The 26980-nt window shown below is 40.9% G+C and overlaps 2 protein-coding genes across 5 annotated transcripts in view; one reads left to right on the top strand and one right to left on the bottom strand.

Annotated features, from left to right (window-relative positions):
• atad2b (ATPase family AAA domain containing 2B) overlaps positions 1–14838 on the bottom strand; it is an 83751-nt gene extending 68913 nt beyond the window's left edge. For all 3 annotated transcript variants that reach the window (XR_004895951.1, XR_004895950.1, XM_031288112.2), the window contains exons 1-19: positions 14585–14838; positions 12644–12810; positions 12269–12300; positions 11999–12146; positions 11423–11522; positions 11151–11280; positions 10796–10936; positions 10485–10560; positions 10185–10286; positions 9896–10007; positions 9653–9768; positions 9230–9404; positions 8858–8946; positions 7963–8122; positions 6668–6758; positions 6117–6428; positions 5283–5433; positions 3507–3693; positions 3112–3297 (exon numbers count right to left, since the gene is read on the bottom strand). Coding sequence is in view for 1 of the 3 variants with exons in the window: in XM_031288112.2 (XP_031143972.1) it covers positions 3112–3297; positions 3507–3693; positions 5283–5433; positions 6117–6428; positions 6668–6758; positions 7963–8122; positions 8858–8946; positions 9230–9404; positions 9653–9768; positions 9896–10007; positions 10185–10286; positions 10485–10560; positions 10796–10936; positions 11151–11280; positions 11423–11522; positions 11999–12146; positions 12269–12300; positions 12644–12810; positions 14585–14683 (2574 nt within the window). In the remaining 2 variants the exon portion in view is untranslated. The remainder of the gene's footprint in view (positions 1–3111; positions 3298–3506; positions 3694–5282; positions 5434–6116; positions 6429–6667; positions 6759–7962; positions 8123–8857; positions 8947–9229; positions 9405–9652; positions 9769–9895; positions 10008–10184; positions 10287–10484; positions 10561–10795; positions 10937–11150; positions 11281–11422; positions 11523–11998; positions 12147–12268; positions 12301–12643; positions 12811–14584) is intronic.
• A 2089-nt stretch (positions 14839–16927) lies between these two features.
• On the top strand, positions 16928–22487 carry ubxn2a (UBX domain protein 2A). 2 transcript variants are annotated; one of them, XM_031288078.2, is made up of 7 exons: positions 16928–17058; positions 17731–17793; positions 18225–18327; positions 18747–18856; positions 19954–20091; positions 20557–20718; positions 21430–22487. In XM_031288078.2, the coding sequence occupies exons 2-7, from the start codon at positions 17750–17752 to the stop codon at positions 21611–21613; spliced, it is 741 nt and encodes a 246-aa protein (XP_031143938.1). In that variant the 5' UTR covers positions 16928–17058; positions 17731–17749; the 3' UTR covers positions 21614–22487. The 2 variants fall into 2 exon arrangements, with proteins under 2 accessions (XP_031143938.1, XP_031143939.1); XM_031288079.2 differs by lacking the exon at positions 17731–17793 and having other exon boundaries at positions 16944–17058.
• Positions 22488–26980: the final 4493 nt, after the last annotated feature.

Here is a 26980-nt window from a genome sequence, read left to right as displayed (position 1 = left end):
CAAGGGACAAGCAATATTATTTGGTAAAACAAACAATTCTAGCAAACAGGTCCAATTAATAGACAAGACAAAACAGCTTTACATGTACACAGCCTCAGCAAAATTCCACTCATTCAGCCAATAGTCTGAAAATCATACTTTCTCTAGAAAACCTGCTGTATGGTTACAGACAGACAGACAGACAGACAGAGATATATTCTATGTTCCCTTACAGACTTCCACATACAGTAGATTGATATTTTTTTAAGTGTCATTTTCACTAAATGGCCCATCCCACACGGAATTACATGACACCAATACAACAATAATTCATTTCACAGCTTCCAGTCCAATGTCCACACACAACATTCTCCACTTTGCACAAAACAAAGAAGAAATAAAACATACCACAGCAGACACAACACAACAGTGCAACCCATACATTGCCCAACTAGAGCCAAACACCTCATACACAAAACAAAACCACAGACTAGGGCTGCACAATTAATCGCAATTGTATCGAAATAGCAATATGGACTAGTGCAATATCCAAATCGCAGATTTGTTAATGGCAAAAAAAAAAGTATTGTGGTGCTGCAGAGATGTCCCGGCCTACAAATCGTATCCTACAGACTAAAGAAAAAAAATCTTTGTTTGGTACAGATCCTCGCAAAAAAAAAAAAAAAAAAAAAAAAAATCACATAATAATCATTTTAATTTCTTTCAATGTTAATAATTTTCAATGAAAATGAGTGATACAAAAATGATCAATCCCTCCAATATCGTGAATCATATCGCAATCGCAATATCAGTCAAAAATAATCGCAATTAGATATTTTCCTCATATCGTGCACAAAAAAAAAAGAAAAACAGGGAATGTCGCTTCCAGACAGAGAATCACCGATACAGTAGAGCTTGTAGTTACACATGCATCCCATAGAAAATCACCAACAGCAACAGTCGTGTGGAGTTTGTATGTCCTCTATATAGGAGAAACTTAAAACCTGCTTTTAATCCATTACAGTTAAGGTATTGTTTCCAGTAAAGCTAAAAGACAGTCTATTTGATGCATTCACGTGGTCACAGGAAGCTTCAACATAAGAGACTTGAGAGTTAGATCCAAATAACCAGAATTGAACTAGCCTGGCATAGCCAGACTAACTCCTAAATGCGTATCAGTCTAGAACCTCTCAGTTCATTTTCGATTTCCAAGGGGTGTTACGAACGGTGCAGACCAAAATGCTTCTGGACGCAACGGACAGCGCTGAGCGGCACAAATTGGGGCAGTGCTTGTTCTGTTTTGAAGCAGGTAAAACATGGGGGCCGGGTCACAAACTTTCTCAAATTACAGCTAAACGGTACACAAAAATGTGTTTCTGAAAACACGCGTCTTAAACTCGCCCAACGTGAGATAAACGGTTGTGGTCTTCGGCTGGAAATGTGTTTGAATGGGAGGGGGGTGGGGGATCTGTCAAATGCATCTGTCAAAGCATATGAAAAATGAGCTGGCAGATTTGTCTGGTGTTCAGGCTATCATTGAACAGCAGACTAGCAAAACTAGTCAAGTAACTGCAACCCCAACTGGGCAGTAGTCGATTTATGCCAAGCATTTATTATTTCCAGTGTGACAGACAGTGGCACAGTGTGTGGTACAGGTATCATGGTTTGCTTTTAAACATAGCTTTAAAAATGAGCAAAGACTGGGTCTTCTTATGTAACTGTACAAAAGTTAAGAAAAGAACTGATTAACAAGTGTAATGATGCAATACTACTACAAACTAGCAACGCAAGACATTCAAATGGGGGAAGAACACAAAGAAGAAAGCCAACATAGCCTCAGGACAGTCTTGATATCCTCATGCTGGGCTCTATATTTACTTGAGCACCCCATTTGTCCTATCATGAGCTTCCCAATTTTCCAGGCTGCCTGGCTATGTGTTCATGGACCAAAGAAAAGGTAATTTGATTAAAAAAGTAATTGCCAAACCTACATTGTTTCAGTCATCTTGTATGTAATGAAAGTATTCTACCATGTGACACTGCGGCTGAATGGTGTGCGGGGGGTGCGATTACTTCCATTTTCATACTTAACACAGCATGTTCATCAACAAATATGGCGGAGTTAAGTGAAGCAAAAAGCCTCAAAGAATGTAAAGAATTACAGGGAACTATGAATCTCACAATCTACAAAGAAACAGAGAATGGTGAGCAACAAAGATAGAAAGACACAAAGTGGCAACTGGAACTACTGAGGTTAAAAAAAAGAGCTTAGGCCTCAGTGGGTGTTAACAGCACAGGAGCCTCAGTTCTAATGAGTCAACTACAAAGAAAGAATCATCCCGAGAGCCTCGCTCCCCTTGGACCATAGACAGGGTTGAGGTCTTGCCAAAACAGCAGCCCCCCACACACACACACACACACACACACACACACACACACACACACACACACACACACACACACACACACACACACACACACACACACACACACACACACACACACACACACACACACACACACACACACACACACACACACACACAGAGTGTCCTGAGGTGAAGACATGGGGCACAAACCTAATTAAAGCCTTTTATCGTCTGACTAGAGAGGACCCTCCTTATATTTCTCATCTCTTTTCCACCTCCAATTTTCTCCATTTCCCCTTACTCTAACACACCCTTACTTACAGTCTAACCCACAACGGGTGGTCTGACTCTGCTTTGGCTTTCAGAAAGAGAATAATAAATCCAAGAGGAAGGATGAAGGAGCAGGGGTAGGGATACCCATGGTGAAAAGTGGGCAGTGGGATAAATGAAAAGAAAAGGGAGATCGAGCCAAAGTAGATAAAAAACTCTGTGGGAGCAGATGCCCTTACATGCGACACCCTGTGTGTGTCTGCACTAGCGCTCCTGAGTATGAGAGAAAGAAAAAGAAACCTCGTGAATCATGCTTTAGCCTCCAATGCCATATAAAAAAAAAAAAGACATCAGGGCAACACTCTCCTCTCTCACATAATGGAAGCAAATTCCATCAACGGCAATATGTAATCACACAAAAAAATAAATAAATAAATAAAAACATGGGGCAGGCCTCCAGGTAAACCGGAAAATGTCAGCTCAGTGTTCCTACCTCGTCTGACAGCTGGGAGTAGTGGGTCTCAGCAGTGGCGAGGATAAGGACAGGGCTGAAAGAGGGCACATCGTGCAGCAGGGTGAGGAAGGTGCTCTTCACAGTGTCACTCACTATCTCCCACCACTCTGAGATATGTGGCATGAACACCACACTGGGCACGCTCCGGCGGGCCTCGCGGAAAACCTGCAACCACACAGTTAGGTCAAGCACACATTGCTTAAATCCGAATGAAAAAAAAGGAAAAGTTATTGTACAAAACATTAAACCATAAAGCCAGTAAGTTGCTTACTCTCTCCAGATTTAAACCACCTGTGCAACAGATGGCCTCGGTGTGGATCTGCATCTGTGTGTGCGCGTGTGTGTGTGTGTGTGTGTGTGTGTGTGCGCGCTACCTGAGCACAGGACTCCTCTGGCGTCTTAGCGCTGACGGAGTAGAGAGTGGGCAAATCCAGGAGGTGCACTGGCAGCTTGTCCAGGCGGTGCAGCAAGGCAGGGGCCAAGTGGGAACTCTGTCCTGAGCCCGGGGGCCCGGTCAGCAACAGACGAGGCCGGTAGGCCGTCGGCTGTTGGAGGGCAGAGCTAGACGCAGAAGGAGTTCATAGTAAGTACAGTATCTATCACCTTTTGATCACTGACCAGCAGTCATACGGTCATTGAAACAGGATTGCCACAGCAGAGGCCGTATCATATTCAGATTAGGTTTGTTCACTTGCTTCAGTAAAATAATGTTGAAGCGTAAAGCTACAGTTGATTCTAACTCAACAACCTTGAAAGTGCTTCACTATCAATGCATTTTTAAAATGGTAAAGGCAGTGTACTGTGGGCCTTTTCTGTGAAACCACTTCAGTACATGTTGACACTAGCAAAATTCTAGTTTCTCTCAGCTTGAACCATTTCAAGGATATAGAATATATTACACCTCTGACCAAAATGAGAGCAATCAGAATACAATAAAGAACAACAATGAACTCTTTGAACTGGATTGAAGGCAACCTTAGGCTCAAGTGATGCAGTTTAACGGAAAGAAAAAAAGAGAGAATGAGCCACACAAGAGTTAAGTGGTTAGATAAAGAGTCTCTAACTTCCACCATATTATGTAGGAGCCTTCCTGTGTCATAGGGACATACACAGAGCCCACAGCATGGGTTCTGCATGTTGCAGCACCACAGTGCAGTTTGTAAGGTCTATGAGCCAAAAGTGATGGGAGTCTCTGTTCTCATCTCACTCTAACATTATTTCTCCTATAGGTTATGTGGCACCTACAGTACAGTATACATGTATTGGAAATTTTGGAGATTTTTGTGAGCTTCCATAGGTGTTTGATGATACAATTTGATAATCAAACCCTGGCTTTAGGAGCACTCTGATTAAGGCAGAGATCTTATTGGCATTAAGTGCAGTAAGTTTGGTGCCCATACAAAAAAGCCTGTCTATATCTATACAGCTACACATTTGCCTTGAGGTTTTTCTTTCGTATGCCCACCACTATAGTTGAAAAAAAGTTGGAGCCTTCTGTTGGACCTAAAAACTAGAGGCTTGATAACAGCTTAATATGGTTCAAGTAAATGAAAAGTCATCCCGTTCATTCACCTCTCTCCATTTCTGAATGAAAAACAGCAACTGCGAGTCTGCTTTCAGAATTGTCTTCTCACTTTCATCTTCTCCTCTGATCTAGCTCGTTTGTCTCCACAGCTGAGCATTTTGTACAAGTGCTGCCTGTGGAGCCAGTATTTGTTGTTCGTTCCTCTTATTATACAGTCCAACGTTTTTGTTCTTGTATTGGAAATTAATGTTTTATATCTTAAGAGGTTTTCTTCTACTAGAAAGAAAACTGTTCTTCTAAGCACACTAGATCTATTAGATAACACTATGACAACCAGTAACTCTGTTATCAGGATCAATGTTTGAAAATTAAATATATGTTCTGTGTATGCTTGGTATCTTGGCTTTTTGTCTTCAAAATTCTAGACCTGACAGAAAATCTATACCAAATATTAATTTTCAATCTCATATAATCATAAAAATACATTCCTGTGTTTGTTTTTAGTCGTATAATTAGATACCAATGTCTCAGCACTTAAATAAACTAAATGTACTCTTTTACACTTGGCAACTTTATCACCTGGTGCCCATGAAAACTGTCTTTTTTTTTTCACTGATGGACTCACGAGGAGAAATGGAGGAAGGGTCTGTGCGTTGCAGAAGAGGAGTGCTGACTCTTTGGGGATGCAGCAGGCTGGACTTCATAGATGGAAGCAGAGCGTTCTTCATTGTCATCATCACTGTACACGTCCTCTTCAAGCAGTTGATTGTCGGCGCCTAGCACAGAGAAAAACACTGCTTAAACAGCCACGCATAATAAGTAGCAACTCACTTTAGGACAATTAAAGTCCTAAATGCAATGGCAAATGCACTTAAAAGTTTGTTTCTAGAAAGTTGAATCCTCAAAGCAGCCCTATCATTGCCATTAATGCGGTCATTTCACAGAAAAAGTGAGAATAAAATAAGAGAGCTGGCTTATTAGGCGAGATGTAATGGGCATTTAAAGCAATACAGCACTCTGGGAAACTCGTGTCGTTATTGGGTGCAACTCCCCTAAGCAATCTCCCACTGGTCAAGTGCTGCATTGTGGCTAATCTGCTGTAAACACTTTTGGTGACTGGAGTGGGAGTGGAGGTATTGAAGTGCAAGCAGAATGACTGGTTATCCAATTTCTGCGCTGTCACCTCTGCATTCTCAGGGGGAATGTTTCATCACACACTCAGTGTGTATGTTTAGTGTGTGAGAGTTATACAAAGCACTTTGGTAATGAGGTGGGGGGGGGGGGGGGAAAAGAGAAGCAAATAATCAAGTAGTACAAAGAGCCAAGAGGGAAAGCACACTAACAAGTGAGACAGGTGGCAAGGGAGAAGAGAGCAAGAGTCAAAGTGGGAGACGCAACAACAAGGAGTAGGAAAGTGAAAACAAAAGAAACCATGGGCACCTGGGTCCCAGATCCCTACCGTGTGTGCTGTCCCTGTCAGTACACTGAGCGTGGGGGAAGACTCGGAGCAGAGCTTTCAGCAACAAGGAGAAAGAGCTGGCCAGCAGGGGCCTGAGGGCGGGGGACAGGGCTCGGCCAGGGGGAGCCAGGGCCCTCTGGGAAGCAGGGACGATTGTCCTCATGGCCTTGCTGAAGTCGCCAGGCCCCAGGACGATGGAGCCGACATCCAGCTTCAGTTTGACGCTGCTGCCATAGATCTGGGGGTAGCGGCGGCGCAACGCCGCCAAGGCTGTCTCTGTGCAAAGTGCTTTGATGTCAGCACCGCAGTAGCCTGGGACCAAGCAAGAAACACAAAGCTGGGTTATTCATTTGTTTGCCCACTTTTTTTTGGCTTTATCAAGGTTGTTTATGAATGGCACAGGGAACATTTTCAAAAATGCTATGGTGATACTGCTTGGTGAAAATGATATCTACGTGCTTTACAGGTCCACATTAGCCAATGCTAATTTGAACTGATACTTATATAGCAAATATGGCATGCATTTTTTAATCCACAGGTGTCACTCTTACCGACACATTTTTCTGCAAGTTCATCTACAAATGGCTCAGCCAATTTGGGATTCCAGTCCCGTGTGTGAATCTCCAAGATGTGCTTTCTGGCCTTTGGGTGGACAACAGGAAAAGAGACACAAAGAAAGACAGAAAACGTAGAGTCAGTAGATGAGGGGGGCACAAGTCCTGTGTAGCCTAACAAGAACAACAATGTATTTGAGGTGTCATTTAAATAGTAGGTTGCTTAAGACAGGATGAAAGAAACAAAAGGCACATCAAATATACTGAGAAAAAAAACAAATCACATCAGAAATGTAATTAAAACCATGTTTTACTCACCTTTACTCTATCTAGATCTGACAACAGCAAGAGAAAGATCAAAAAGGAATCAAGTGCATAAGTGAGCACAACAGAAGGGCTTGCAATACACCCCTTATTTCATCGCCGCTACAGGACTCGGCTTTGATGAGCCGACATTAAGAACAAAGTGGTCTTTGTCGTGAGTCAAGAGCAACAGTTTTCATCATCTTTCATCACATCATCTCCTTTTCTATTTAAAAGACACATCTGAGACAGATTTCACGCAGGTTTCTATCTTGGGCAATACGGCCTGCAGATTACCAACGATCCCACTGTGTGGACAAACTATGCAAGGCAAACCACATTAGACAGGCTCGACGGAGAGGAGTCACCTACATTGAGCTATTTATCAGATTTTACTGTCACTTAACACTTTTTTGTGCCTAGCAGGGAAAAAAACAGGTCTCCCTGAGTGCAAGATTAAAGCAATCAGATCCGCATAGCAATAATTCTTCTAATATTTTCCATAAACCGAATGAGCATCTGCTTTGCCACTTGCTTGTTGTAACAAAACATCCAACAGTGAGAAAAAAAAAAAAAACAGTTTGAGGAGACTCTTAATAGCCAGGGGGCTGCATGTACTAATTTCATTGCACCACTCTTGTGAGTAAAATGCCAATTACTTCTGCATTAAATTGTGTCTCCAGCTGGGTGTGCCTATGGGTACAGCATTGTATGTACAGTTAAGTGCTCCGTATACAGAAAATTGCATTCTGTCATCTCCCAGTTGGCCAGGAGATACAGATTCTGTGGTGCAACACTATCTTAAGTAATACTGCCACTGTACATCTTGGACTTCTATGTGTGATATGCAATGTTTTAGATATACTAATGAAAAGATCGTGCTCCTGCAATGAAAAACATATCTGCTGAAAATCCCTGTACAGTGTGTACTGTTGTGTCAATCAATATGTGTCCACTGTACACGATATCGATGCGTCACTCGGTCTCACCTTCTTGTCGGGCAGGTTGAACAGAAACTCCCGGTCAAAGCGTCCAGGCCTCCTGAGTGCCGGGTCGATAGAGTCAAGTCTGTTTGTAGCACCGATGACCACTATCTCCCCACGACTGTCCAAGCCGTCCATCAAGGCCAGCAGAGTGGACACAATAGAACTGGGCAGAGGGAAGGAGGTGGGGAGACAGGATGTAAGTATACATGCAGACATTTAGAGCCCAAATACTTATTGAGATTGAGAAAATATGACAAGACTCAAGAGCCAGTACGGACCAAATAAATAAGACATTATTTCTGCAAAGAGAACACAGACGGGGTCTATCAAACACACATATTGAACAAAACCGTGTGGGGCAAAAATATCAACTGGTCTATTTCTGTGTTGAGTAGATGTATGCATTTACCCAGCATGGCAGAAAGAGGAGAACATCTATAAACTCAAGTTTTGAATAAACTTTGGTGCAGAATTACATTTCACAGTAACAAATATTCCATTTTCTGGATGGCAACCATTTCCACAAAGCTCAACTGCAAGCTGTGTTTGTATGATAGGACTCTTCCTCGCCTGCAGTTCATATTGAAACGGTCTAAATCGGAAATAAAAATTGTTATGACTTCCAATTTCCATTGCTGTGGCTACTCAACACCAAATAATCAAACTCTGAAGCACCCACATCCTGCCAAAATCAAAGCTGCAGTGCCAGTAAGTTTCAACCTGCAGTTTAAGAAAACCTGCACCACCTATTGGCAAGGAAAGTAACAGCAGCAGCAGTTTAGACCTGCAGATGCACACATGCCAATGTTGCAACTATGACACTTTCACCGCTGCATGTCACATCTGTTGGGTACAGATATGTTTTTTTTTTTTGTTTTTTTTTTTAAATTATCCTTACCTGTGTATCTGGTCTTGCCTGCTGGAGCGAACAGGAGCCAAACCATCAATCTCATCAAAGAAAATGATGGACGGCCTCATCAGGTAAGCCTGATCAAAAGCATACACAAGGTCAAACCACGGAAAGAAAAATGTGCCTCTCGTTGTAAAAAAAAAGAAAGAAAAGAAAACATTAAAGCGGGCTGGCTTCGGTTTACATGAATAGTACATTTCCTCCAAAAAAGTGAAAAGCAATGTGACAATATTAAGTTGCAACAGGTGAACTGAAAATCTTCTCCCAGCAGCCACCAGTTTTCTATTTACATTCTGAAGTCAATTCAGGTCAAGCGACTGAAGCTGTGGTTACAACCAGTGTGCTGCCTCTGTGTCTCACCTGGTCAAAGAGCAGGCGTAGCTGGCGTTCTGATTCGCCGACCCACTTGCTGAGGCAGTCGGCTCCCTTCCTCATGAAGAAGGAAACTTTTCTGTCTCCCTGGCTACACTCATTGGCAAGCGCCCGTGCCACCAGGGTCTTTCCTGTACCCGGGGGGCCGTAGAACAAACACCCTCTAAAAAAAGGGAAAGGGGGAGGAAATGGAAACCGTGTTTATTTGAGAATAGCAAAAGGAAGGCACTTTATCATCTTGCATCTGTGTAAGTAAAACCACTCATGAAAGTGGACAGCGTGTCTGCGATCAGATTTTAACATAGTCGGTTTTTACATCAGACTTGTCCGAAAAATACGTCAAAATTCCAAAGCAAAAAAAGGCGACCTTTCTGAAATAAACACACATATTCACATCTTAGTCCTTCTCACCTGGGAGGCTGAATCTTAAACTTCTCAAAGATCTCAGGATAAAGCAGTGGGAACACGACCATCTCCTTTAGTGACTGAATGTGATTACTGAGGCCACCCACATTGTCAAATTTCACCTGAGGAGAAAAACACACATTTGAAAACTGAAGATCTCCATTCATGGAGTAAATTGGCTCATAAAAACCTGGACTAAAACCATGCTGCTTTACAGCTTTTTTGGTATTTATTGACGTTTCCACTCACTGAGCTATCAAGGTTCATGGGATCCACATCAGCCAAGCTGGCACCCACTTTCACCCGATCACGCAGCACCCCACTAGCCAGGTCTTCTGACGCCAGGTTCATGGGCAAACATCTGTGGGGGGAAAAAATAGGATTGACATGTATGTTAACAGTCCTGGAGCTTCATTATTTGATATCAGAAAAAGTATTTTCGATCAAAGCAAAAGTAAAACAACGGAAAGATGAAAAAAATATTTTAAAAAAAAAAAGAAGAAAAATAAGGTAGAAGAAAGAAAGCAGCAGTCATCACCTGTTCCTGGCCCGGGTCATGCTTTTGCTTTTCCTCCGCTCAAACCGCTCTTCATCAGAAGACGAGGTGGTGTCACTGCTGTGAATGGCATGTTTCTTCACTCTGGAGAAGTGTGACAATCTACATTCAGTTTTACACTATTACACTGTAATATTCCTGAATCAGCGGAGGCCAATGGGAGTGTAAAAACCTTTTTATAACCACACAGCTCAGTTCATTAGTCAGGGTAGTGAAAATGTTGCTTAGGAGTCACACATTGTAACACATTTAGCACCAGATTTGACACAAATTTCTACCAACCTTATATGGCTTCTTCTTGCTGGGGATCTGTGGGTGTCAAAAAGTGAGGGGTTGCTCTGTTTTCTATTCACAGGCTCTGAGAAAGCAAACACAAAGTGACCAGTTGTCACACACCAAACCTCTAAACCGTTTCAAACATGATTACACTGAGAGGAAATCATTAAATAAATGGACAATGTTCCTAACACAGCAAGAAGAAAACGTGTATATATATATATATATATATATATATATATATATATATATATATATATATATATATATATATATATATATATATATATATATATATATGTTTGATCAGCAATTACCAATAGGTGGTGCCTCATATCTCTGCACCGTCTTCCGCTGCCTCAGATTGTACGGCCTGTCATTTTCCTCTCCTGCCTCTTCTGCTTCATCCCCTTCGTCGTCTTCATCCTCTGCATCCTCCTCTTCCTCGCCGTGAGAATCTGAAAGTCAAAAATGTCCTTTTGAAAACTTCACATAGTACCAAATTCGAGCGTTTAAAAGATTCCCCCAAAGTACACTAAGCAATCGACTGTAGATTTTTTTTTTTTTTTATCGTTTTGATGAATTAAGTTCAAGCTGAGGTGGTTCATTAAGTTTTCATGATCTCTCTCTCGCTCCACTGATTCATAAGTACAACATTAGCAGGAACCTGACCTTCCGTCCCTTCCTCCTCTTCATCCTCCTGCTCCGTCTTGCTCATGACTTTGTGGTGTGTAGGCATGCTGAAAGTGCCCCTGCGCATGGATTTTCTGCGCTTCACCCGAGAATACATGTCCATGTTTTCCTAGAAAATACAGGGCCACTTATAGTGTGTGTGTGTATATATATATATATATATATATATATATATATATATATCTCTCATTAGGCAGTTGTATTGTACTTTTATAGCTCTGAGTTGTGTGTTACAACAGAGCCACACTCACCTCCTCAGTGTCTCTAGTCCACATGCGAAGTCGCTCCACCTCACGGTTCTGCCTGATGCTGCTGATGTTGTCCATCTCCTGAAGGACAGCCTCAGCAGTGCTACACACACACACACACACACACACACACACACGGGTAAACCATTCTTGTCTCACTGAGGTATATGATCTACAGTGCAGTTTTGGACAGTGACGTTTTTCTTATCCTTATTTTAAAGAATGACTATCATGGTAAAGTGCTGACATTCATCTCTAACTGGAGGACTTGTAGCCCTTACTTGACTGCTGCACTGATGACGTACCAATTTCTAAATCCAAGTACTGATTGAGCTGTATATACTGTAGGTAGGCTTTGTGAAGGAAGCAGACCTGGACAACATGGCAAATACAATTTAATTTAAAAAAAACAACTCTTTGGATTTCTCATACTTTTCTTAAGTATGAAGAAGTCCAATTCCATACAGTATGTTCCAAGATGAATGAAGTATGCTCCAACCAATAAAGTCAGTTCCATTTACTGTTGTGTTAGAAGCGATGTTGCAAAGAAAGGTGTCAGTTGTGTGACTGCTAAGCTACCTGTTGACCAGCTGGTCAAACAGCAGGCTCTGATTGAGGTGTTCAAACTGGCTCTTCTTCACCCGGCAGCTCCTCTTCAGCTCCACATGGCCATTCATGCGAGAGTGATCTCCCCCTCCACTCTCTTCATTCCGGTGACTCATATGGGCTGCAGCATCAACAAAAATGTAATGAGACATATTATTTCATTGTATGCCTCTTAAAGCATATGTTCAATGTATGACTCTAAAAAGAAAAAAAAGGGACAAATTAAAAAAATAACTGCATTACCGTGTCCATTTTGCATTATGCGAGAGGACAACCTAGAAATAAAACAAAACAAGTGAAAATACGTATGCACAGAAAACTACAATTAACCTCACATAATGTTGTCTGAGTGCTCATGTTTAAGTCTGTCCGTTTACTGTTTACCCGATTACAATACATGACATGAGAAGAATGAGATCTGACACAACAGCCAGACAGCAAATAGGCATCTAGAGATTAACTCTTGCTTATTTTAACTTTGTACAGACAACTTTGTCTTAACAAATCATTATATTTCTGCCAAAGTAAATGTAGTAAATAATGTACTAGCCTATCAGTGTGCTGCACAATATTACTATTGAGAGATACTCATGACTGAAACCAAGGCCAGCAACTGACCTGGTGTGGTAGGTGGGAATTTCCCAGCTGACCCTCTGGCCCTTGGTCTGAGGGGATGGGGAGGTATCACTGGAGCTGGGCTCGGAGGCAGTCTGGCGCCGCATCCGCTTGGAAGGAGGAGCCCGCCGTGGACTGCTTGGACTACTCACATCACTACTGGGTTCTTTCTATTGAACAAACAAACAACCACACCAATTTTAGGAGAGAAGGGAGGAGAGAATGCAAAAATGACAATCAATCAGAACAAGCAGGCAATAGAAAAAGAGAATGCCTCATATCGTGACAGCCTTTCACAATTATCTGCATAAACCATTCACCCCATCAAGATTGTATAAAGCCAGAATATTAAGAAAATAACAGGCAAGCATGAGTAAAAAAATCAAATCCATGACAACATAAAAGAAGAAAGCTAGTACTTCAAATGGCAAACCCAGAATAGAGTACTATGATGAGACAAGACACCTTGTACCCAACTCCTTAATGTATTCCCCAAATCACAACAGAGCACCAACCAGACATATGCCCTTGATGCTCACGCCCTTCACAGCTTAACTTCCCTGCTGATATGTGAGCATATCTCACTGTTGTCATAGGCAACTGTCTGCAATTTCTGCAGAGGGGTTTGTCTGACTGTCTGACTGAATGACTGGATAGATGAAGTGAAAAGTGCATAATGTACAAACAGTGAACAAATGCACAGTTGTGGCCTGTTGGGTGCACCTTGAAATCATTCCTCATTTAAATCATTTTCCAAACATAGTCATAACCGATGGTCAGATTTAGCAACGAGTTTTTGACAAGGTCTTCACACAGGAAACCAAGCGAAAATGGTTGGGAGTTTAGTGTACAAAACCTCAATTTTCTTCTTCAGAAAAATCTGAATTCTTGGAAATAACATTGTGAATGTTTAGGTGTATCACTCAAACGAATTTTAAGTCACAGATCACATTACCGTGTGTCATGATCAGTCAGCCTGGCTTGCGACCCACAGCCGGGAATGACTCGAATTACTTGAACCACAATTCAACAAAGTATAAAGCCTCGCCAAACAGCCCATTAAAACTCAAGAATGTGCTAATGACTATGAATACATTATGAGATAAGTGAATTAGTTTGTTCGTCTGTGTTAAATGCTATAATAATCGTAAATAATGCGGAAACACAGAGCCTCTTGCCTTGCATAATCTCAGTGTTTACATTTTGAGACAAAGACTGTCTGACAGCTTGTAAATCAGCCGATCAGAGGACAAACATAAGCTATTCATTTAGTGTACATTTCGAATAAGTAGAAAAATAGCATTCTGTATGACGTTATATCAGTGCGTTTAAAACGCTTACTGTACATAAATGCTGCGTAGGGGCATTTGCAGAAGAAAGTTCAATAAGTTCAGACTTGCTAAATACGGGACTTGAGTCAGCCAACTGTTTTGAACCTGGGACTCCCTTCCCCCACTGTAAACTAGCTGTCGGGCTAGCTATAACCTACAAACGCTAGCTTAACTAAAGCTTTATGTTAAATAATCGAGCTAATACTTCCAGGACGGCGACATGAAGTAATGATAATAGCCTCATGTCAAAATCCCAGTTGTCGTTATTAAGAGGGTTAATTTGTGGAGACAAATGTGAAACAAGTCAGCCGGGTAAAATTGCCAAACACAAAGGGAACTCAACTTGGGGCTAGCCAGGAGTTAACATCGCTAGCTTGAAATTTGACAGTTGTGCAATACGTTCAGTGTAACTGACACGCGAATGAATTGCTGCATTAAAGTCTTTTATTGTGTATCTGCGTGACTGAGTGGGTGTCAACTTCAATACTGCTCGTAGTTTGCTGTGAATTATACATTATGTAGAGCACCTTGAGGCCACAGCTACAGCTAGCTACCTAACCAACTAGCACAGCCAGCTAGCTAGCTGACCGGCAAAGAAAAGAAACCGGCTTACATGTTCATCAGAGTTTCGCTCGGTTCTCGACGACGATCTAGTCCTAGAGGAGATGAAGGGACCGCTCCCCGACCGTGAGCTTTTCCTTGTGTTCACCATGTTTTTTCCTTTTGTCTGCCCTTACTGAATCTCCCTAGCCAGCTCCAAACACTGCCTCAGTGAGCGCAGCATCGAGGCGCCATTTCTTTCTTTCTTTCTCTCTCTCTCTCTCTCTCTCTCTCTCTCTCTTTCTCTCAAGTAGATGTGGGTCTGTTTGGCAGGTGCATTCATTTTTGCTGACTGGACTAATACCACAAAAAACTAGCCTAACTTAGTTATGTAGATACTAAACAAATATAACAAAAATGCCTTAATAACCAATATAAGCAATTGTGTTGTGTTGTTACGGGTTATAAATTATAACGTGCAATTTACAGTAGGAATATTATACAGTGAACAGTAGCCTACAGACTTCCATAAAGTCGCGTCACTAAGTAGTTTTACTGAAGCACGATGAGTCCCTATAAAGGAAGTTTAAAGGAAACAACTTAAGAAAAAGAAAAAATATAATGCTTTTAAACCTGAGTACACCGTGTACCCCTCAGATAAATACCAGGGACTCGCTTGAAGCTGGCAGAAACCAGATGGAAGTGGGCAGCTTCCAATTTATTTGAAAAAAGTTACCACTTCACAAATTGCGTAGGCTATTACAATTCACTCTCCTTTCTACAAAAGTTGTGAAAGTTAATATCAAAACAGACATGTACAACCTGGACTGGAGTCATTGCTCCAGAACATTAAAAAAATATTAGCCTACCTAAAAAAGATATTTTGCATCCACAGACTAATATTGACTATCTCTACTAACTTTTGTCATTCTTCACTATAACCTTAATGCATGTAGTCTATAGTTATCGAAATAATGATCATCATTCTCCTCTTGCTGTTTTCAATATTGCTTCTCACCTTGTTCTCCACACCATTTGATTCCCACATCTGAGAAATATTATATAATAAATCTATGAAATATCATAATATCTGTCAGGCAGAATTCCCACTGGCATGATAAAGACCCAATGTGTTTTTGTTATTCGCTACTTCAGGTGGGCAATAACAGCGAAATGTTTGAACCTTTGATCATACTAGATTTCCTATGAAGTAAAAGTGACATTTAACAAAACTGTAGTTTGCCAAGAACTTACTGTGATCCTCTCCAGAACCCCTGTGGGATCCCTTGGGGATCACTGCTGAAAGTGTGTGTGTGTGTGTGTGTGTGTGTGTGTGTGTGTGTGTGTGTGTGTGTGTGTGTGTGTGTGTGTGTGTGTGTGTGTGTGTGTGTGTGTGTGTGTGTGTTTGTGTTGCCTCTTCTATTTCTGGCTTGACTGAAGAGGCAACTGTGCTAGCCATCTGTTTCATGTTTTAGGTTCAGGGTTTGTTTTTTAAAAGCATAATCAACACTATTTTTGTTTTATTAGATGATGCATTATGTGTGTGTGTGTGTGTGTGTGTGTTTGTGTGTGTGTGCATGGAGCTGCTGAAGGCACCATCTGTGATCTGATTGTTAGAAACAATAGGTATCCCCACCACTGAACACAAGATTGAAACCTTTGTAATTCTCAAATGTAACTAGAACTGGTCAACACCTTCTAATGTTTTCTGATGCTGTAAAAAAATAGTTTTCTTTTAATATTTTTTTAATTATGATCTTTTGAGAAACACACAAATGAATACATCTATAACTAAAACTCTTTAAGTATGTAAAAATAGACCTCAAATTCATGGCCAAATGAAGGATTTATTGGGCCTTTCAATGGTCATAGACAAATCCCATATGTACATTAGAGAGTAAAGACGCTGTGCCCTGATTTTATTCGTAGGTGTTCAGTTGCATTGTGAATTATGCATACTAAAAGTGACTCAGTCACATATTCAGTTCATTTTTAATTAATGCATGCATTAATGAATTGGCTGACTAATAGTGTACACAGTATATTACAGTAATACAGTATTTAATCACACTTGTGGTTATATATCTGCCCCTAGTGGTCAATAGGAGGCATAGCAATGTAGATGGGCTTATGATTGTCTCTCACTGGAACAGTTCTCCAACTGAAAACATGTTTCTGTGAAGAGGTATGGAGGGACTTGTGGTGTAACACATTTTAAATAAGTCTTCTAAGAGCCAGGCGGTAACAGTAGTTAAACATTTTTCATATGGCAGTCCACTGATAGATAGATAGATAGATAGATAGATAGATAGATAGATAGACGTCGACCCTGTGTGTATCAGTGGTATTTCCTATGCCATTTAATACTGTCATCAGTTTCAATTGCAAGTCAATGTACTGAGATCAGCAGTACAGTTGCATTACGACAAGAGGGGTCGATTTACGGCACTGTTACTACTTCACAGACATTGCTCAGCAGAATAGCCGCTGCACGAAACTCACGGCTGCAGATGTGTAGCCTGGGATTAACCGACAAAACACGGACTGGTAAATTAGTATTTGACCTTAACCTTAATACGCGCATGCAAATTTGCATCTACTGTGTGTGTACATGTCAATAGAATCCATGTTATGATACACAGGTCCTATGTCGTTTGCTATATGAGCGTATTTGGCTTTCTGACGCCCACTTAGGCCTACATAATTAACGATAACGCTAGCTGCTTGGTTGTTTATCGATAAGGTTATTAGAGCTCTAGCAATGACTTGTGAATGCCAGAGAATATAGGCTATACATAATTAACATAATTGAGCTAATAAAAGTTACCTCTCCAAATATAGGCCAAATAAAGATGAATTTAAAGGCGTAAACTGTAGGCTACTGTAGGAGTGTATAGGCTACTGCAATATACTTTTATTGCACTAATATCATTCTATATCATTAACGTTACTATCATAATGTGTACAGCTTATTTTTGCACTGCTATTATTCTCATGTTGTTATCGTTATTATAATACAGCTTATTTTAACACATATCATTAATATATTATTATTATTATTATTATTATTATTATCATAATGTGCGCAGTTTATTTGTTTCCATTAACGTATTAAACTATAAAATGTAACTGTACTACTTTACGTGCCTCTGCAAATTGCCCCTCCGCTGTGATAGGCCCTATAATAACGTTTGCTTTGTCCATTTCTCATTTTCTTAGATGGAAAACACACAAAGTCATGAAAGAGATTGAAACCGTGGGGGGCGAGAAAGATGAAAATTCGTAAGTCACAACAAATTGGTTGCAAATTATTTTTCCTTAAAATCCCTTATATTTAAATGGAAGTTCGGAACAATTGAAATTAAGAGTTCCCATAACTCCTAATGTTCCTGTTGGTGTGAATCAGCATTTTTCCTGAAATAGATACTAGCAATACAACTCAATCCCTGGATTTAATGTAGGTCATTTGTATCAAGTGTGACACATCTAGAATGAGAAATCAATTTGATTGAACCATAAACTGTCCAGGAGAGCATTTTTTCTTTTCTTGAGGTGCATTTTCTGGTTTAAGAACCTGCACGCTTAACATTATTTGGGGGGAGACAACTCAGTAATGCAATTTCTGTCCAATAAAGCCTGTGACTTCAGGCTGAATTCAATAAGACATATAATGACTGAATCACACACTTGTCTATTTCTTAATGGGTTGTCAGTGAAGAAAATGAAGAGGAGGCTCCAATGAGGCGTAGTTTCTCGGTAGAAGACCTCCTCGGTGAGGTGGAGAAGATCTGTTACGATGCCTCGGGGACATCAAAGGTCAGAAACAAATTCACACCACTAAATCTTCATGGCCATATCGCTGCACATATGCGTTCTGCAGCTGACACAGTAAAGCTTTATTATGTCCATGGACATATTTTGAGATCATTGACAGTTTTGACGTTTAATTATTTTTGAAAAATACACTGTAGACTTATAAGAAGAAGAAGAAAGGATGAATAATGAAGTAAAACAAGACACCCACATACTACTATAACGTAATATACTAAATAATTAAAAAGAAATCGGGACGTTGTTAGACAGAGTAATCTACAGTGACATTACAGTTATATGTGCTCACTAACCCACTCATGTTAACATCTATGTGGTCACCAGAGTATTCAGTTAGGAGTTCAGCACATACAGGGATCACTGTAGTGTCTCATCAGGGCTCATTTTTGCGGCCTTCATTCCAGGTGGAGATGGTGGTGAGGCTATGGAAGGATGGCTTCACTGTAAACGACGAGGAGTTTCGCAGCTACTCCATACCAAATAATCAAGACTTCCTGGATGCCATCAAAAGGGGGTGAGTAAAAGTTGTCAAGCCAGAATCTTATAGGTGTGTCGAGTATGATTTTACAACCTTAAAGCACAAAAAGGACCATAGTATCTTAAGCTCCGATAGGTTTGTTGATTAATATCGGTGACCTTACTACTACTTCAACAAGTGTTGGGATATCTGGCTTTTAATAGCTCATCTTCTGGCCTGTACTTTGTGCCTCTCACATTGTCAAGCGGTAAAAGATGGAGGACATTGCTACATGCGATGGTCGGATATTGCAACGCCTATTCTCCAGCTGATCAAAAGCAAATAACAAAGCATATATTATATATATTTCTGCTGGCTTTGGGTTGTATTGAGTATGAAAATGTGACTTGTGTCCATGACAAACCACTGTAAACTGAATACTTGAAGTTAATAAAAAAATACTATAGTATACCCTAGTATAAAACAGAACTATGGGGAACTAGATTACATAAATACCTAAAAAAAAAAATCAGTTTCAGTTCTCTTTCTCTCTTGCTTGCTCTCTCTTTCTTTTTTTCTTATTTAGACTAGACTAGTACTATGCTGTTTAAGTGTCAGTTACATGACATACAATCCCTGTCTTCAACTATTTGCCAAATCCAGTGTCCGACCTGAAATTTTCCCAGGTAGGACAGTGGTCGCAAAGCCAAGTGGAATGATGCATGTTGACTCATTCAGATTGATGCAGGTCACTGTGCTTGTGTAACAAAAATAAAGATTTCTCCAGGTTAGGTTTTGCTGGTGGATGACCCAATTTTCAGATTTGACTTAAACTCAAAATGGTGGTTGACTTTTTCTTTTAAGATATACCAATGCAGACAAACCTCACATTACATGTAAAATGTATATACCGTAGTGTATACTGTATATAGAGAGCTGAACCCTGTATGTAGCTCAAAATAAAATAAAAAAAATGTTTCTCCTTGGTTCAATCTTACATTCAAACCCTATTGGTCCCCAAGGGGAAACTAGTAGCAAAGATGTCCCTCCAACAGACCCTAACCAGGCGACATAAAGCATAATGCTTATTAGGGCTCATTTGTCATATTTATTGATCTGACTAGACTTCAAACCCGGTCTTTTATCCGTCCCAGGGAGCTTCCGGCAGAGTGGGAGAGCAGAGCAGAGGAGAATGAGCTGGAGATCAGTGTGGAGGATCTGACGGAGGAAAATTATGTTCCCAAGAAAAAGGCCTTTCACCCCTTCAGCGGGCGCGGATACCGACTTGGCAGGTGAGAGGTTGCTGTTGTGATAGTGTTACCAAGTAAAAGGTTACATTTTAGAGTATTATATATGTTGATACGTGGTTACACCTTTTTTTTTTTTTTACAAAGGATTATTCAGCGTATAAATATTTTCATAAATAATCAATGTACACCGGTGAAGTATGTCTCAAGTTTCAAGATACTATGCTACTTTATACCACTAGGTGTCCTTCTAAATTCAGGTATCAAAACACCCACAAGCAGATCTGATCAAACAGGCAGTCAGCCTGATGAACTCAGAGCCTCAACATTTTCACAACATCACTGTATGAATACTGAATTGAATACTGAGATTCCAAGAAATATTGAGTGTGAGATTTTGTCTGCCTACACCTGGGAGTAATCAAATAATAAGTCCCAATACACAATGCATATGCTGTTTGTAGCTTTAACTGGTTCTTAATCTGTTTTTTTATTCCTGTCCATTCCCAGTGTTGCACCCAGAGTAGTGGCCAGGTCACCATCTGTGCACGCGGACGGAGAATCTCCTCCTATTCCCATGGTAACACTAGACCACGCCCTTCCTGTTACCTCCCTGCAGATCTGGTTGGCTGACGGCAGAAGATTGGTGCAGAGGTTTAACCTATCGCATCGGTGTGTATCACAAAGTCAAGGCCAAAAAAAACCACGTCTCTCTCCACATCTTGCTTGACATCATCAGACAACATCTACATATTAAAGACAGACGAAGTATTGTGCGTGAGGAATATCTTGACCCTTTCCACCCCTGCTATGCTGTCTGTAAATCCCCCTAATCTCAAGCATAGCAGGGAAAAAAAGTAGTTCAAGGGATGAGATAAGAATTTTGTTTGTACTAGCTTGGGAGGTGGTGAGGGGGTTTGTTTAAGGATTACATAATGCTTTGTTCTAGTCTGCTGGAGTTGAAGGCATGTTGCCTGTTATATCCCCTGCCACGGCGCATGGGGCTGCAGAAAACATTATCTGAGATGTAGCAACGGAGTGGATCTATGAAATCCCCAGAGAGGGATTGCGTAACTCGGATGCAGCATTTATATAACAGGGTTAGTAGCTAAAGGATAGGGAGGGCTGGACCCCTCCAACCTTCTGCTAGCCTCAGTTGTGTGAGGAGTGGGTCTGCCATAAGATCGCTCGTATATGTCGGGCTGTGATTAATAATGGATGATGTTACTAGTATAGTGCTTCAGAGAGACATCATGTGTCACAAGAGAGAGTAGAGTATTTGGGCGGTAATGCGTTGCTACCGAGAAGGAACACACATGAGGAATAGTTCTGCCTTTTAACCTTCTATCCCGATCTTAATTCTGTCTCTTAATTCTTCTCTAGGATCACTGATGTTCAAGATTTCGTGGCACGCTGCCAGAGGAGCTCCCCACCTTTCGTCCTGACAACGTCAGTTCCTTTCCGGGAGCTTGACGACAAAGAATTGAGTCTAGAAGAGGCGGATTTGGCCAACGCCGTCATCGTACAGAGACCCCTAAACACACAGGCTCCATTTGGACACTCCTGATTAAAAGGGCCCCCCCGCCCCCCATAATGCATACAACACACCACACACCCCTTCACCGACACCTCACCATGAGCCTGATTGCAGTCTCAAGGCTTCCTGTAAGTTATACCCTTTTTTTTATTCTGCAGCTTGTGCTGCATTTGATGATTGTTATATTTATTCATCTCCGTGTGGGATTATCTGTGGCCTAATGGAGATGTTGTCAGTTCTTCGCCATCACAGGTGCTGAAGTGCTGTTGTTAATGCTTACTTTGTCGTTTTCCTCTGGAGGACAGTGTTTACCTGCCAACAGATCTCCCAAAACTCCCAAACTCCAGAGAGGCAAACCAATTCTGTCGCCCGTGCAGATGGTCAACCATGTGTGTCCATCTGGTCGTCTGCCACATGTAACCCTCCTTCCCTCTCACGCGCGCACACACACACACACACACACACACACACACACACACACACACACACACATATACATGCACAACACCAGCACTAGCATCACCAACATACTCTCTAAAGTCTTCCCAAACTGTGACCACCAGTTTTTCTGCACTATTTACAGTAAAAAAATAAATATGGGGCTGATGTTTCAATTTGTATCTCTGAGTTTACAATTATATATAAGGGACATATGATGTTGTTTGCACATTATTACTATTTAAAAAGAGAAAAGGTGACAGCGTATTATTTGTGTGTGTGCCTGACTGTTGAGGTCTATTAATTGTTTTGCCATTTGTTGCAGGGTTTTTTGTGTGAACGTTTGCCTTTGTTCTTGTGGGGAGGGATTTAATTCAGAACGTACAATGATTGCACAATTTATTTGACTGCATCCTTTCAATACATATCACATATCAAGGTACAATAAAAATCCTCCTTAAAGTTCTGCATATTTTTGTTTCTTTCTGATGAAACACAAAATGAAGTGAAGTGGTATATTTTTTAAGCACTTTGACCATTCAAATTCATATTATTACAGCCCAGGTGTGAAGACTGCTGACAGAAATATTTGATAATTAGGGCATCCATCAGCTTGGAGTGATTGTGATTATCGCGGTGATTATGGCGTGACACCGAGCAGCACCTTATTCCGTGTTGTAATGCAACATCTGTGCTGCCATTACAGATTTAAATGGGGATTTAGATTAAGGAGGCAGGGAGGGGCTACTGATGTCAAATAAGTCAGAATGGGAGGAAAGATGACGTCGCAGTGTTGACACCAAAACACAGTACAAAGTTTTACTGCAGTGAGCATTGTGTGTGATAGTTGTCACTGGGTTGTAGAAATCAGCTGCTTCACAACAAAAGAAGCAAGAAAAAAATCTCATTCAGGCATGGTTGTGTAAATTTAAAGGTCCCATGGCATGAAAATTTCACTTTATGAGGTTTTTTAACATTAATGTGAGTTCCCCCAGCCTGCCTGTGGTCCACCAGTGGCTAGAAATGGCGATAGATGTAAACCAAGCCCTGGGTATTCTGCTCTGCCTTTGAGAAAATGAAAGCTCAGACGGGCCGATCTGGAATCTTCCCTTTATGACATCATAAGGAGGAAGGTTACCTCCCCTTTCTCTGCTCTGCCCATCCAGAGAATTTGACCCGCCCATGAGAAAGAGAGAGACATCACGGCTTGAAAACAAGCGAAGCATGGCAGTTGGTCAAGGCTACACCCCCACCCTCCACCTTGCCCCCCCCCCTCTCTCCTCCTCAATAGCATTTAAAAAGCTACAGACACAGAAATGGCACATCCTAAGTAAAGCTCATTGTGGGACTGGCTCTAGTGGCTGTAATTCTGCACCAAGGCTGAATTTCGGGAAAGAGACTTCAGATACAGTATTAGGGGACCGCTGAGGCCTATATAAAAGCATCCAAAAAGCAGCATGTCATAGGACCTTTAAATCCTCGCTTTTCTTCTTGAATGATGCACCTTGTGTTTCTTGGCATGTGTAAGGACATGCGTGTGCTTTTACATCTCCTCATCTCCATGCTTTCTGCCTTGCCTCTGGAAGAAGGCGAACATTATCCATCTTCAATATTTAAAGCAATGGGAGAGAGTGTGCAGAACAGGAGGTTTATGTTTGCTCATGGCTGAGGAAGAAGAGATGACAGCCTCAGGACGGCCAAGGTTAGGGGAAGAAAAGTCTTGAATATTCTAATCCCCTCTGAAAAATTACCTTTCTATGAGGCCACATTTTCAGATTTTTTACCTGAATGTACAGGCTGTTGGCAGCCAGAGGGTGTCTGGCTAAAGAGTAAAAGAGAGCACATTTCCTTTCTGCTACATATTTAATAAGGCTAAGCATGCAGGGAATTACTTTCCCTTTAACTCCCACATTTCCTTTCAGAATGACCCTTTTACTCATGCAGCAGCCAACCTTTCATTTTGCACATTCCTCTTCACGCATTATCAGAAACATACCCGTTCTAATGCAGGTCATATGGCTGACTTTTGTGCAACGGTGCCTTTTTCATTGTCATAATGTGGTTTTGGTCAAGGGGTTTGCATGCTTGGAATTCATGGGTTCACCAGCTGACGTCTCCATGACATGTTTGTTGTCATGCTCTGAGGAGAGGCTTACTGTGGAGAGTAAGCATCTAAAGGAGCTGCTTATGAAAGTACTTTGTGGGAAAATGAAAGGCACTCAATATATCATAAGCAAAAGACTGGAAAAAGAGCCTATAAAAATAGCATTCCAAGTATGTGTAGAACTGTATCTCATTTTCCAACCAGACCAAAAATGTTTAGAAAAAGCTTACTTTCTTTTCTGGGACAAGCCTAGATTGAACTATTTATATGTATTTTAAAGAAATATTTTGTTTTACAGAACTAAGGATCTCTGAATTAAACAACATAGTAATCTTACAATATAAAGTTAGAGCCTGCAAAACACAAGATTTTAGAAAATAAATGAGAAAGGTTCAGTTAAATGGTACTGCGATGGGTTTACACATGAAGTTCAGTTTACTGGTCACAAGGATGATACCTGTGAATCAGATGTATAATGTCTTCTGTGGCTCTGGAGGGAGTTTTCTTAAATTTGGAAAAAAAATAACCTTGATCAGACTTAAAGGGCTCAAAAGTTAAAATGTTTAAGCCTGCATGTGGTTTGAAAGAAATGGACAGTGTAATGGCCTGGTCAGAAAGTGGCATAGCAAAATTAATCTGAGCATATTTGTGGAATATATACATATATATATATATATATATATATATATATATAAGTTAAGATTATTTAAGATTATTTTTTGGGGTATTTTAGGCCTTTAATTCCACAGGACAGATGAATTCAATTCAATTCAACTCAATTAAATTATAGTATCAAATCATAACAAGAGTTATCTCAAGATACTTTACAGATAGAGTAGGTCTAGACCACACTATAATTTACAAAGAACCAACAATTCCAGTAATTCCCCCAAGAGCAAGCATTTAGTGCGACAGTGGCGAGGAAAAACTTCCTTTTAGGGAGAAACCTCGGACAGACCCAGGCTCTCGGTAGGCAGTGTTTGACGGTGCCGGTTGGGGGTGTGATGAACAGTGGCAATAATAGTCACAATAGTAGTTGTAGTAGTTCATGGTGTAGCAGGGCACTGCAGGGAGTTACAGGGTGTAGCAGGAAGGATGAAGACATGAAAGGGGAGAGAGAGGGGGGAATGACATGCAGCAGGTCGGAGTCAAACCCGCGGCCGCTGCGTCGAGGAGTAAACCTCTACATGTGTGCGCCTGCTCTACCAACTGAGCTAACCCGGCCACAGAAATATTTGGTTTTTAAGGCTTGGCGACGTAGGGACTACTCGCAGGGCTAGTCGTTAAACTACTGTAGCTGGCAAGCTAACCTCCAACACCCTAGCAGGACATGCTAACATAAGACAGTCACAATAGCTCCCCCGAGGTTCTATTTTTTAGGAACTGTACCATTTACTCCTTTTCAGCATTTAATGCTAGTTCTGAGCATTGTACATGATTTCATTCAAAAAGATTTTATTGGAGAGGGAACCAATGAGCTCAGTTGCTAACGGGACAGTAAATTCACACAGTTAATTCAAGAGACCGTAGAGTATCATCAACTAGGTATGAAGAGGATTAGAACCACATGTGAAAAAATGTATTTGAGTTCTGAGTTTAAAGTCAGAATTCTGAGAATAATGTCAGAATTCTGACTTTAATCTCAGAATTCTTAGAATAAAGTTTTTCACATGTGGCCCTAATCCTCTTCCGTAACTAGGCCACTGCAAAGCATTTGGGTGTGTTTTTTTTTAGCAGTATATACTCTACAAGAGGAGGTTAAATAAAAGTGAATAGTGCAACACAACTAATGAGCGACAATTGCTTCCTCCATTTTGGACTTTCAGGTCAAGCTCAGCACTGTCAAGGCTTGCTGTTGGTTAATGACTCATTTTCGGGTCAAAATACGCACAGTGAGTGAATCCACTAATCTCTGCGATTCCATTGTAATTAATTTTATTTTCCGGCGAAATTACCAGTTTTAATGTTGCGACCAGGTTTTAATGACAGACATTGTCCAGTTGCATTATGGGAAAATGAAGGATAAGGCGATTTTTGGAGCTAAACCCATTCTGGGAACTAAAAGTCTCCAAAAATGATCTTTATCTTGAAAATGTTTTTATTTTTCATTCTTGTGAGTCCCTCAGTTTTATGAAAGTGCAATAACAAACCACTGGAGTACCCCTTTAAGTATGCCTACCACACACACACACACACACACACACACACACACACACACACACACACACACACACACACACACACACACACACTGGGCTACCTTGTATTGGAATGTAAAATCTTAGCCTATGTTAAACTAATTTAAAAGCTACTATTATAAGTACAAACCAACTACACTTACTGTACTACAAACTATTTTGCAGTAGGATTGATGTGTATACCATAATGATTATCTGGCGATGCTGCTGTGTGGGAAATATGTAATTAGATGTTTGTTAGATGTCATCCTTGTTGAGTTTTTTTTCCCACACACACACACACACCTTTCCGCCTCTTTGTTCCAAAGAATTGCACAGGTCATTCTGCGTGACGGAAATGAAACCAAACTGCATTTTCGACATTCCGCGTGCACCACTTCATTAAAAATGACATTTCAAGATATGCACGACCGGATATCAGCGCGACGATAATAATGAATAACAATATTCATTTGAGACAGGTGAAAGTTTGAAAACAAATGTAGGCTATCACCAAGCGGGGGATCGGCATTCCATGCGTAAACATTAACACAACTGCCGAGAAAATAACCAGTAAGCATATTGATGCTTATCTTATATCAAGTGTAGAATATTACAGGATTGAGATTGTAGGATTATCACACCTGATTAAAAACAACCACAATGATGTCACTATCT

Source organism: Sander lucioperca, chromosome 19 (genome assembly GCF_008315115.2).
Source record: "Sander lucioperca isolate FBNREF2018 chromosome 19, SLUC_FBN_1.2, whole genome shotgun sequence".
Lineage (NCBI taxonomy): Eukaryota > Metazoa > Chordata > Actinopteri > Perciformes > Percidae > Sander > Sander lucioperca.
The sequence above is the reverse complement of the archived record's forward strand: the minus strand, read 5'-3'. Positions and strand labels throughout refer to the sequence as shown.